Source organism: Lepisosteus platostomus, chromosome 23 (genome assembly GCF_059453375.1).
Source record: "Lepisosteus platostomus isolate fLepPlt1 chromosome 23, fLepPlt1.hap1, whole genome shotgun sequence".
NCBI classification, from domain to species: domain Eukaryota; kingdom Metazoa; phylum Chordata; class Actinopteri; order Semionotiformes; family Lepisosteidae; genus Lepisosteus; species Lepisosteus platostomus.
In genome coordinates this window covers 11,910,233-11,922,317 of record NC_142633.1, presented here as the reverse complement: position 1 = coordinate 11,922,317, position 12,085 = coordinate 11,910,233, and the positions used below count along the sequence as shown (strand labels likewise).

The 12,085-nt window shown below is 42.6% G+C and overlaps 2 protein-coding genes across 9 annotated transcripts in view; one reads left to right on the top strand and one right to left on the bottom strand.

The window, feature by feature from the left end:
• LOC148642042 (uncharacterized) overlaps positions 1–12,085 on the top strand; it is an 86,480-nt gene that overhangs the window by 23,634 nt on the left and 50,761 nt on the right. For 6 of the 7 annotated variants that reach the window (XM_088617297.1, XM_088617299.1, XM_088617298.1 and 3 more), the window contains one exon: positions 196–2,055. In XM_088617297.1, coding sequence (XP_088473423.1) covers positions 196–321 — 126 coding nt within the window. In that variant the 3' untranslated portion in view covers positions 322–2,055. Of the gene's footprint in view, positions 1–195; positions 2,056–7,198; positions 7,338–7,710; positions 7,850–12,085 lie in introns of those variants that run through there. The other variant, XR_015929634.1, reaches the window with a different exon arrangement.
• On the bottom strand, positions 1,621–11,979 carry odad1 (outer dynein arm docking complex subunit 1). Of its 2 annotated transcripts, none has more exons than XM_088617295.1 (15): positions 11,806–11,979; positions 9,712–9,796; positions 9,186–9,282; positions 8,324–8,513; positions 7,690–7,815; positions 7,232–7,345; positions 6,635–6,702; positions 6,155–6,342; positions 5,771–5,902; positions 5,500–5,582; positions 4,545–4,713; positions 4,087–4,250; positions 3,455–3,558; positions 3,105–3,195; positions 1,621–2,934 (listed from the first exon to the last, which is right to left on the bottom strand). In XM_088617295.1, the coding sequence occupies exons 2-15, from the start codon at positions 9,776–9,778 to the stop codon at positions 2,830–2,832; spliced, it is 1,698 nt and encodes a 565-aa protein (XP_088473421.1). In that variant the 5' UTR covers positions 9,779–9,796; positions 11,806–11,979; the 3' UTR covers positions 1,621–2,829. The 2 variants fall into 2 exon arrangements, with proteins under 2 accessions (XP_088473421.1, XP_088473420.1); XM_088617294.1 differs by having other exon boundaries at positions 9,186–9,285; positions 11,806–11,976.

The following is a 12,085-nucleotide window of genomic DNA, read 5'->3' as shown; positions in this document are numbered from 1 at the left end:
GCCTTTACAACACCAAAGCAATACAGCAGGGAAATCCCACTGTCCAGCACAGGGACAATGCCAAAGAGAGTTATAAAGTAAAGCTTAATGCTGGTGTGGTGAAATATAGTCAGTACAATGTCAATGCAGTCAAGTGCATACGCAGTAGCACTAGCTCTGTAGTCCGCAGTGTGTCCTGTCTGTGTTTGTGTGCAGAGTGGGGACCCTTCCCTGATCCTGACCGGCCCAGAGGAGACCCTGGCCAGTCACAGACTGGTGTTCGAGGCAGAGCGTGCACGCAGGGAGGGCCGAGTCGTCTTCTGTGGATCGGACCAGGACTAGGAGAACAGCCCTGGACTGTCCCAAAGTACTGTGAGCCGCAGAGGAAGAGCTGGCAGTACAAGGGCTGTAGGGACACCCTAGGGAGCTGTCTGTAGAGGTATGATGCCTCATGCCCATCTGCCTGCTAGAAGACAGTCCTTCAAGACAACTGGAGTTCTAAATCCATCTTTTATATCCCAAAGTGAGCAGTTACCAACACAGGGGTTACTCCTCTGGACCTCATAAAGCTGATTATAATGGAAACATAACTATTTACAAGCAAACAAACCGAAAATAACTGTAGCACATGAACTGGCCTATATCCTCCTACAGCTGTAGGCCAGAGAGGAAGTAAAAACACTTCTTATTATTCAGTTATTTAAACTCCCGCTGTCCTCCCACCATCTAAACTATTCATTTAACATTTAAAAATACTGACAGGACTAATTGCTTGCATGTAATTATAGAGGTATACTCACAACAATATATAATATTAAAACATGTAGGCTTTAATTAATGTACTCATATCCCTAATTAGTAGTAATTTAAATTCATACTTCAATAATAAAAAAGTGTTTCCAGTGTTTAATATAATGCATATTCCCATTCTAATATTTCGAGGAAGACTGAGACATTTGCATCCACATACTGTATACCTACTTAACTTGAAGTCTGCTGACAAGCATTCTGCATTCATCCCAGCCGGTGTTTAGCTGCACTCTATTTTTTAAATTCACTCACAGTGACGACTTTTTCTCCCATTGTGTTTTGAACACTAAGAGAAAAAGATATTACTTTATGGAAACGGGCATTAGCTTATGGAACACACTACTATTGATCCTCAGGTAACTTCCTTGAACAAGAGCAGAGGGATGATAGCATATTGTTTTCATCACTGCTAGAGGCTGGAGGAAAGGAGGTGTCAGAAATGTTTAGAAAGAACTTCATGTCACAATATTTTCAAGTCCAAGCCACACTTTTGTTACAACTTCAATACAATGCAGAAATGTTTTATTTTTTCACAGAGAAAAAAAAACATCCATATGTTCTATATATTTAGCATGGGTGTTTGTAAGGGATTTAAAAAAAATCAAACTATTGCATGGTTGAATGGGATCAATGATGTCATTCATTGTACAATCACAGAACTATTTTAATGAACTTTTTAAAAAATCATTGAGCTCTTCTAGATTTTGTTGTTTCTCCTCAAGTATAATATAATAATATATAATATTATTTCAGTAAGTTTCACTTCATAGGACCAAGAAAGATTTATGAAATTAAAAGATACTTTGAATTTTAAAAACAAGACGGGCAATGTTTGTGTTTTAATTTTTAATATCTGTCACATGTTTTTACATAGATAACAGAAGTGTAACAGTCTTAAGGCAGAATACAGAATACTTGAACCTGATTAGGCACTGACTACATGTTACAACAAGCGCACAGTAATTACATACTCATATAGCTCAACTTTTATGTGACATTCCAGTCCTCTGTTTTTACTGTACGCACTGTATATAAAATATGTGGAATCTTTCAAATTTAATGCTGTTAATTAAAAAAATTAAATGACAAATTTCATGTGTAGTGATGGAGGCTGTACAGATGGATGCAGGCATGGTGATAAAGGTTATTGAGTTCTTTTGGCAGAGTACAGTACCACAACCATTGTGTTTTCTTGACATTGATTTGTAACTAATTGCTCCTTTTTCATAGCTCAAATTCTAAATAATATAAAGCATTTTAAAAATATTTCTGTGCTTGACTCTATTTTATGATTTGGTCCAGGATGTCTTTGCCTTTATTCTGTCCGTGAGATCAGATAGGCTGCAGGTCTATCCGGACTGAAGGCACAGCTGAAGCTCTGCTGCCCTCTACTGCTGTAACATCTAGACAGCAAGCGTCGGTCACAACAAATTTATTTATTTTTTTGCTTGACGTATTACTAAATGTCTTTTAATGTGTATTTAATTTAATTTAGTGGTGGTGAAATTGGTCAGGGAGAATGAGGAATTACTCCATCCCTAGGTAAACAAGGGGCTGTTCCAATCACCATGCGAGTTACTCCTTTAACACTGCCGGCAGAAGTTCAGAGCTGTGCCACACTGCCTGACCTCTGAATTCTGACAATGACCATGCTTGTTTAAAGGCTGTGATCTGTTTAGGGCTAAAAATTGACCAATTTCACACCCACCAGTTCTGACCTACAGGTTTGATGGTTGTGCTGTAATGTTTGTCATTGCTATCACAATTTTGAGACGAAGAAAAGGTATTGGTATTTTTGGAAGCATGTTTGGGAGCCTTGGTGGAGATTATGATAGAAGACAGGTTGTTCGTACATTAAGGTTTTTCTGAGAATCAGGATTGGCATATGAATCCAAGCACTGGAGACAGAAGAGTTTCCCTGTGTGTAAGGGGTGTAACAGTCTGGGCTGGTCATGAGGCATCATAGCATAGTAGATCACAACATGTGTGGATCTAATGCGTGAAGAGATGCTGAAAGACATGCTGCTTCCCACTTCAGCTTTAGGCCTCTTGAGAGCGCCTCTTTGTGGTGGAGGCCACATTTATTTTGGAGGCTTTGACCTCCTTTCCTCCTTCAGGGCGACTGGCTTTCTCCTTCTGGAGTACCTGGGGCAAAACACAGCACAGCTCACTGACCGCGGTATAACAGGGTACATCTCACAGAGCTAATGTGGTAAAAATCACAACACATCTCACTGGCTAACTTGGGTGAGACAGTGCTGAGTGTGCTGGTGTTGAACTATAGGCAGCGTGCTGTTGAGAGTAATCTCACTCACCCCTTTCATTATTCTCTGGCGCAGCTCTGCCCGGGTCAGTGGTCGTTCCTCCTCATCTGTGAGTAGTGACTCTTCTGTGTCATAGTCCTCCCTGGCTCGCACAGAGAAATAGCATTACATGCAATCAAGAGCAGTTTTGCATACATTGCTGAGGTATGCACATATCCACATATACAGTAACAACAGCTTCAGACTTTCTTTATAGACAGGATCAGAGCCTTGGACACATTACACACTGCGGTGAAAGATCCTCGTGAAAACAGACAGGATATATTCACACAAGTCACATTCATTCTGACACTGTCCAGTGTTTCTGAGCCTGAATGGATTAGATGGGGATAGGTACATACCCAGTGGAGGGTGGCTGGATGGACAGGTTCTGGATGGGAAGTTCTGGGCTCTGACCTAACAGGACACGAGCAACTTCTTTGGGGTCATAATCTTTTTCGTAGTCCTGTAGAAGAGGAGGCAGTAATGAAACAGCTTATACAGCATATACAGTACGTTTGCAGACGAAGAGTAAAGGTGATCTGCATATTTCACTCCCTGCAATATGTGTGTACAAGTCTGGTCGATGTCAGTCTGTAATTTTTTGGATGCTTGTTCGTGTTGTACCTGTGTTTGTATTCAATTCTGTGTGTGTGTTTGATCTATCTGTGTGGGTTTGCTTATGAGATGTCAACAGGAACTTGTAATTAGTGAGGAATTTCACTGTCAGTGTATCTGTGCTTGTGTGTATGTTAGCGTTTTGCGCCACTTTTCTATGTACAACTTATAGCAAGGATTGCCCAATCTGTACTGTGGGGTGTGGAATCCAAATCCAGAAGGTTTCTAATCTAACTTTGTTTAGTTTAACACTTCTTGCAGATGAGGGGATGAAGAGCTGTTTATAGTTTAAGACAATATGGAAAGCCTGCTAGATTCAGGATCGTGATAGCCACAGATGGTGAAACCTTCAATGGAGTGCTTGGGGCCTGGTTACCTTAGAACTGAGGTATGACTGGACAGTCAGCAACTCATTGGCTTTCTGCTCCACTAGTCCCAGGTATGTCATGATGTTGGTGTCTCTGATCCCAGCAGAGGATCCCAGCATGTCCTCAATCACTGAGCGATCACAGTCGATTTTACTGAATACAGCACCAATTCCTACAGCACAGCAAAAGTACAGTGAGACACTTAAGGTACTTTTACATACTGAAACATCATATGATAACACAGAAGCTTAACAGTTTCTGAAAGAAACATCCATTCAATACAAGTCCTGACCCATTCCCTTCTAATATCTTCCTAATATTGTAATATCAGTTGGTCCCTGTCTCATAGTATCCAGTCTAATACGCCTGGTTCTCGGTAGAGTTTAAAGTGATTTTATCTTTTTAACCACTCTGAATTATCTCAGTTCCTTTATAGAGAGCACTGTGACTGAACAGCCATTGCTACCTGTCTTGAGCTGGTCCAGGATCTTGCTGACTTCTGTGGCTCGGAGTTCATAGCCCTGTGCTTGCCCTTCTGCATTTTGTTGTTGCTGCTCAATGTCCTGCAGAAGTGCTTTGTGCTCCTGCTCCAAACGCAGACCCAAGGAACGGAACTGCGCCATTTCCTGCTGGATCTGACAGACAGCACATCCCTCACACATAGGGCAAACCCAGCCACAGTGCGCTACTGCACATTTATGTGAATGGCATTGTTAAACTAAAGCAAAATCAGAGTCTAGTGCATATTGATCATATAAAAATTGTCCTAACGCATCTGAGTACAGGTTAAATTATTTATTTAAGTAAATATCAATAGTAACAGACATATGCTGGTTATGATGTGAAGGCAATAGATTATTGATAAAATAATGACATTTAAGGATGGGCTGCTTATTTGAGAGTGAGCCTTACATGCACTAATGCTGCATACAAAGCATTAAGATTCAACATCACACAAGAGACTAGATCCATACTTGAAACAATAAGCAGAAGAGTGGATAAGACTGACATTTAGTAAAAAAAACATAGTTATAGGAAGATTGCAAAAGTCCCAGAATGATTTTGGATTTTGAGTTCAGCTCTATGGTGTTCCTGTCTGAAGAGAAGTGACAGTCTGGCCAGGAAGCCTAGGAAGTCTGAACCCCCCAACCCCCCATGACCCCCAAGAGATGCTACATAAGTGGTACTGAATCAGGTGGAGGAGGACGTTACTGCAATGAATCCTGGGACAGATTGGCCTAGACTCTATCTTGCTCTCAAAGATTTGATTCAAGCTCCAGTTATGAAGGAGGGCTTGAAGGAAAAACAAACTGAGGATGCTGACAATCTACACACACTATGCAAAGGTTTTAATTGTTCTTTTTTCTGTTGCCTAGTCCAGGGTGGGCTTGGTAAAGGGAAGGAGCTTTCCTGCAGCTCACCTGTTTGATTTGGTCCTGCAGCATCTCTGCTTCATTGTTCTGTTCGTTTACATAATTGAAGAGAGCGAAGTTCCGATCTTCAACTACACGTACAGACAGATGGTACAGATGGTTAAAAATCATAAAAAGCATTATTAAGAAAACTGGCACGAGCTTTTATTTACCTGACAAATTTCAAACAAGTGCGAGGAGCAGCATTTGTCCGTTTATCTGGATTTTGCCTCGGAGAAAGTCCAAAAACCCTCTCCAGTCGTGACGTGTATACACTCACCCTCGATGAATCTCTTCACCAGTACTTCCAGGTCCTTCTCTCCGGTTACATTGTAGATCTTGTGGAAAGCTTCCTCCAGGGATTCTGCAGTGTCCTGTCCTGAATCAGCCTTCCTGCGCTCTTTCTCTTCCGCTGTGGACACAGAGATTCCCCCTCCTCGATTAATTCTGTGTACCATCCCAGCACCAGCATGCTGCTGTGCATGGACAGTACCTCTCCCATTCTGGCATGTCTGGTGTCCTGTTTACAAGCCTGAGCTGGCTGTGCCGTGGGTTTGTGTATCTGTGTGCTGTTGTCAGTGTTTCAGTACCATTCACAGTGTTTCTCTGTGTGCAGCACCCTCCCCTTTCAGTGACTAAGACGGGATGTGCAGGCGTGTCTGACCCTGCCTGCGGCTGGGGTCCTGGCCCTCCTCTTGGCCGTTCCTCTCGTGGCTCTTGGTGTTCATGAACTCCTTAAGCCGGCGCTCGTGTGCGATGACTCTCTCCAGCTCCTTCATCTCGGCGGTGTACTGGGCCAGATCCTTCACTGCCTTCTCCTTCAAGAGCACCATCTTGGACTGGGCCTCCACCCTGACAAACAGGTTCACTGTCAGTTCGTACTGCTCAGCCCGACACCCTTTGCACCTTCACCTGCACATAGCCAGAGGTTCAGCGTACAGTATTCATCCTGATCCAACACCCTGCACATCCAGTGTGTGGTCAACACTGAATTTCTTCTACATTAATGGATTCATAGGGTTAGCTTTCATTCTGTATATACTAGGACACGTATCAATTAATTGCAGAGCAACTCTAGAATATAAAGCAGTATTCTGCCCTCTGGGTGCAGTACGAGATCAGTATTGTAAATGGTATTTTTTACCTGGCATCATAAGCTGCAGTGGAGGTGTCAATCATAGCCCCGATCTCCTTGCGGATCTCATTGAGCTCCTGAAAGAGACAGCACAGCAGCAGTGAGACCTGCGTTAACACCGGCACCTAACTCATCCCTACCTCTCAGCATTTCCTTTTTATATACATGCAACCTTCACATACAACACTTTGCATAAAAGATTACAACTCACAAAATAGCTTTTTAACAGTCTAGTGCTGGAATTTGTAAATTTGTAACTGTTTAATTCTGCCACCTTCAAATCAAAGCAGTAGATGATCAGCATTTAAAAAAATAAAATGAATTCATTTCATAGCAGGAGAATTGTCTGTTTCAATGTAAATATTTTCTACTGACTCAGTCCTTAAAACCACATTCCATTAGGGCTGACAACGAGTTGAAAAACTTGAGAAAATAAGTTACTATGCTAAGCCTGTTTTTAGTTCAAATAAAATGGGGGGTGGGCATTGGGTATTCTTCAAAAAGGGATATATGATCTAAAGGAAAGTCATTTGACATTCTAATCCTTGTTGTTGTTTTTCCCAATTGTTCCAGATTCAGTAGAGGGTAGCCAGGGTATTGCTGTACCTTGTCCAGTCTGCGGTACAGCTGCTGGAATCTGGCTTTCTCCACTCGCAGTGTGTCCAGCTCCTCTCGCAAATGGCCGTTCTTGGTCAGCTGCTCGTTAAACCGGGTAAGAGCCTGCAGGAATAGTCATGCAGCCTGTTTCATAGCTTTTAGCTGTTCAAACTGTTATTTAAAGGAAAATTAAACTTTGACCCAGACTGCAGCAAATGCAATGTAACCTTCACTCAGCAGTGCAGGAAAATCCATGTTGGTATCTGAAAAACTCAAGAAGTACTGTCGCAACATCAGGCAGACCTGTCAGAATTCTCCAGCTACTCGTTCTTTCAGGGCACGATTTGGCATTGTCTTGGGACCCTGAATTGTGAGAGGAATGGCTACTTGGCATATATACCACTGCTTAAAGAAACCAGCTGCCCCGAGTGCTGGAGGTGGCTGGAATGGGCCTTCAAGTCGCTCACCCGGTCCAGTTTGTTTTCCAGGGTTCGGCAGGCTTTCAGGGTGTGCAGGGGCTGAGGTCTCTGGGCCTGGGTCGCACTGGGCCCTCCTCTTCTCTGACTTCCCAGCTTGCGCTCCAGCTGGAGGATCTGTCACCCGTGGAAACGTAGGACAAGTACAATGGTGAGTTTGCCCAAAATCTACTCTGCTGCTCTGGTCTGATATCGTGATGCATCAGTGTTGTACTATTGACTGCCATTCGCCAGTGCAGTACTGTTCTCTTTCAGTATGCAAATAACACGTACCAGTACCACGTGACTGTACTGTTGGTGTTGTAATATGCCTTTAATGTGCAGTCCTGAACTCTGTGAGGCCTTCTGTTCTTTGATTCCTTTCATGTGTTGTATGGTAAGGGTTTATAGCTCCAGTCCTCAAGTCTGTAATGCCTTCTGACTTCATTCCACCCCACCTATTCAATGACTTATTGTGCTAATTCTTATTTACTTCAATGGGTGTGTTTTACCCTTTTCCCAGCCCTTGTGTAACTGATGATTTAAAGTGTAAATCTTGCGGGACGAAAGCACTCAGGACCCACAGTCTGCTGTTCAGTGGTGTCCTGAGTGACACGTCTGTGCAGCGCCATTATTGTGGGGGTACCTCTTGATCCAGCTGCGCGAGTGTGTGTTTCTCTCTGGCCAGCTGCTCCTCCAGCTCGTCGTGCTTCCCCAGCTTCTTGCGCAGGCCCTGTGTGATCTCCTCGTCTCGCTGGCGGTTCACACGGCTCTCGGACACCTGCAGGCTTCTCTGGAGCTCCTCGTGCTCCTGCTGCAGCTTCTCCATTTCTGCCCTGAGTGCCCAGAGCAGCACACCATATTGTCATGATATGACTGTACGCTATTTATTGTGTTAGTTGAACATGTATGATTTATACCTGTTTTTTTTTTTCAATGTATATTCAAAGCTGCTAAGAGTGTGGAATGCATAGGAATAGTGCAAAGAAGTTTATCAGGGAAAGAAAGTAGCATTAGACGCTGTTCTGGAGCCTTTTGAGCACAGTGCATATTCACCTGTGCAACACTAAATTACTTTTCTGTTACAAACCTTTTTATTCTATGTTGAGGAGCTTACCCACAGTTGGTTAGCACAGAAATAATAAATAAATAGGACTGCAAAGCACAAGGTCTAAACGCAGGGTTTGCAGGAGGTGAAACAAGTAGGAAAAGAAAATTCAAGAACACCATGCCATAAAGCCTACTTTTTTGTTACTGCAGTGAAAACAGAGATTAAATCGGCCGTAAAGATTTCAGTCTTATTGATATAAGTATTGAACAGAGCGGTCTGCATGATTAACTTCTCAACTTGAATACTGATTGTTTTATGGAGGTCTTTCCAAAAAACAAAAGTGCAAAATGACCTGGTAATAAAACACTATAGAATAGAACAGACTAATAGAACATGGGGCTGAGCGTAAGGTTGTGCAGTGGGAGTGTGTGAAGGGGACAAGCCCTGAGGCACTTACAGCTGCCTTCGGATTAAGTCCTGGGACTCGATGCCGTAAGCCTGCCGGTCTCCCTCCATGATGCGGAACTGTCTCTGCAGTTTGGCCAGCTCTGTCTCTGCTGCAACACATCCACAAGCACACTGACCCACCTGCTCGGCCTTCTCACCCACAGCACGTTACGGTTCATGTTTCAGGCACTTCTACCACAGAAAGCAGAAGAAATGTTTTGCGGGATGGTTTTGCTTTAAAGTTGCTTTTCCAAGAATTCCCAATACCATATCATGAAAGAGGCTCACATTCAGCCTTTCCAAATATAGTGCATTTTTAGGGCGCTGGTCTAACTAAAATATTTGGTTTTAATTTTAGGACCCAGAGCTGTGAGGCAAGAGTGTTTTCCACCATGCAATCATTGTATTTTAGTACAAAATGAAAAATGTTGTGTGCCATGTACAGTTTAATGTCATGGTGTATATTGCAGTCATGTAGGCCCTTAAACTATAAGCAATTTTGTCAAACCAAGAAGCACTGCAGGCACAACTCATACCAATCCCATCGATGTCCATCTCACTGCTGTCTGAGTGTATACTGGCAGCTGATCGTCCCCGAGGCATGGTCTTCTCCTCTTCTTCCTGTAGAGGGAGACAGAGAGGCAGTGGCAGAGGGAGGGTGGAGGGATGAAGAGAGCACCGTTTGAAAAGGACAGAGGAGCAGAGAAAAGATCAAAGAAAGATCACATCGCAGTTCACAATGTGATATCAGTTTACTACATAATACTTTCTCCAGACACATCCCTGTTTTCTTAAGGAAATCAGCTACTATATACAATATATTCATGTAATGTCTCACAATCAAATTGAATTACATGACCATGTATATAATAGTAATAATTCCTTACACTTACATGGCACTTTTCTGGACACTCCACTCAAAGCGCTTTACAGGTAATGGGGATCCCCTCCACCACCACCAGTGTGCAGCCCCACCTGGATGATGCAACGGCAGCCATAGTGCGCCAGAACGCTCAACTCACACCAGCTCTCAGTGGGGAGGAGAACAGAGTAATAAAGCCAATTCATAGAAGGGGATTATTAGGAGGCCATGATTGGTAAGGGCCAATGGGAAATTTGGCCAGGACGTTGGGGTTACACCCCTACTCTTTTCGAGAAATGCCCTGGGATTTTTAATGACCAGAGACCTCGATCAAGACCTCGGTTTTACATCTCATCCGAAGGACGGCGCTTTTTTACAGTATAGTGTACACATCATTATACTGGACATTTGGACCCACACAGACCGCAGGGTGAGCGCCCCCTGCTGGCCCCACTAACACCTCTTCCAGCAGCAACCTTAGTTTTTCCCAGGAGGTCTCCTATCCAGGTACTGACCAGGCTCACACCTGCTTACCTTCAGTGGGTTGCCAGTTGTGAGTTGCAGGGTGACATGGCTGCTGGCTGCTGTATATACATAACTTATGATATATTCTTATTTTCTAGTTGCTCTATAGTGATCTTTAAACTTTGAAGCATGTACTGTTAAAGTCACATAAATAAAATATCAGCTGTAGTACCGGAGTCAAACGATAGAGAGCAATGTGCCCCAAACTTTAGCCAGGGTGCAGTGAGTTCAAATTTTTGTAACCAAAGGGTAGAAAGAGGAACCTTGTTTATTACGAAACGTTTTTTACGTTCTCGGTCTCTCGTGATAACTTTTTTATTGTCCGATTTCATTCTTAGAAAAACACCTCATAACAACAATAACATGTTCTTCAAGTTACCGTCTCTGTGCAAACCTCTTGGTTTCTCTTGGTATTGCAGTAGTACATATGGACAAAGGTGGACATGCATGGTGCGTGTCATCTTTAACACCCGAAAATTTCAGTCATGCTAAGAACGTCAGTATAAAATAGCTGAATTTATCATACCATTTCATAATCGATTTGTACTTCAAGTTGAGCACCAGAACTATTAAACCTGCAGACATGAGCCAATAAACAATATGGGCTAATGATAAGGTTCTTTGCTGAGCTGAACATATATTGGAAAGTATACCATGTTTGTTTTTAAGTATTCCTATCGGTGCTCAATTGGGATCTTTTTGATTGATGTATCAATACAGCCTTGTTTGTTTAAAAGCAATCAGTTTTATCAATGGCTTTCACGGTCTATTATTAAGAACTGACTACTCTAAACAAACCAGTATCTGGAATCAGTTTAATGTTCACAATACAGATAAGGAACAAAACAATACTTCAGAGATGACAAATGCAATGCTAATACACAACACAAGTCGCCTGTATATATCACTACAAGATAACATTTACTTAGAAATATAGGCTTGTTCATTATAATTGCAATTAATTTTCAAACTGTATATTTAGATGCAAGGTGATACTATGACGAGTCAGGTACTGTATTTTCCATGCGGAAGTTTAACTTTAAAATTCTCATTGCAGTGCAGTGAATATCAATCTCCATATTTAATATCTGAAGCCGAACTGCTCATTTGTCAATTTACGACAGCATAAATAATTTGCAGCATTACAAAAAGCCTGCATTTATAGATTCAGTGAGGCCGTCGGTGTTCCCGTGCAATTTAATGCAATCAACAACGGAAAGAAAACCAGTAATGTATTTATTACCTGTCTGTGGTAAATGAAAGTTATATTGCTTCCCGTGGAGTGCCGTTGCTTTTTTATTATGATTTTTATCGGGACCACTATCTAATTTACAGCGGTGCTGTCGTCCTGTTCCTCTTGCCTGCACTTCCAAGTTGTTAGCAACCGTCTCCAGGAAGAGATGCTGAGCCAGTCTGTAGCTGGCGGTCGGCCAGTTATGGCCGCTGTGTTACAATTTGGGGAAGAGTTTACACACGCGTTAAACGTGTTTTTACGTAAAGGACATTTGACGCAGTGAAGCGAA

Coding starts and splice junctions, on each gene's coding strand:
- odad1 (XM_088617294.1), bottom strand. CDS start 9,778: ATGCCTCGGGGACGATCAGCTGCCAGTATACACTCAGACAGCAGTGAG. Junction 8,514..9,185: donor GACTTAATCCGAAGGCAGCT/GTAAGTGCCTCA, acceptor CTGGGCACTCAG/GGCAGAAATGGAGAAGCTGC. Junction 4,714..5,499: donor TGCAGGACCAAATCAAACAG/GTGAGCTGCAGG, acceptor GCTGTCTGTCAG/ATCCAGCAGGAAATGGCGCA.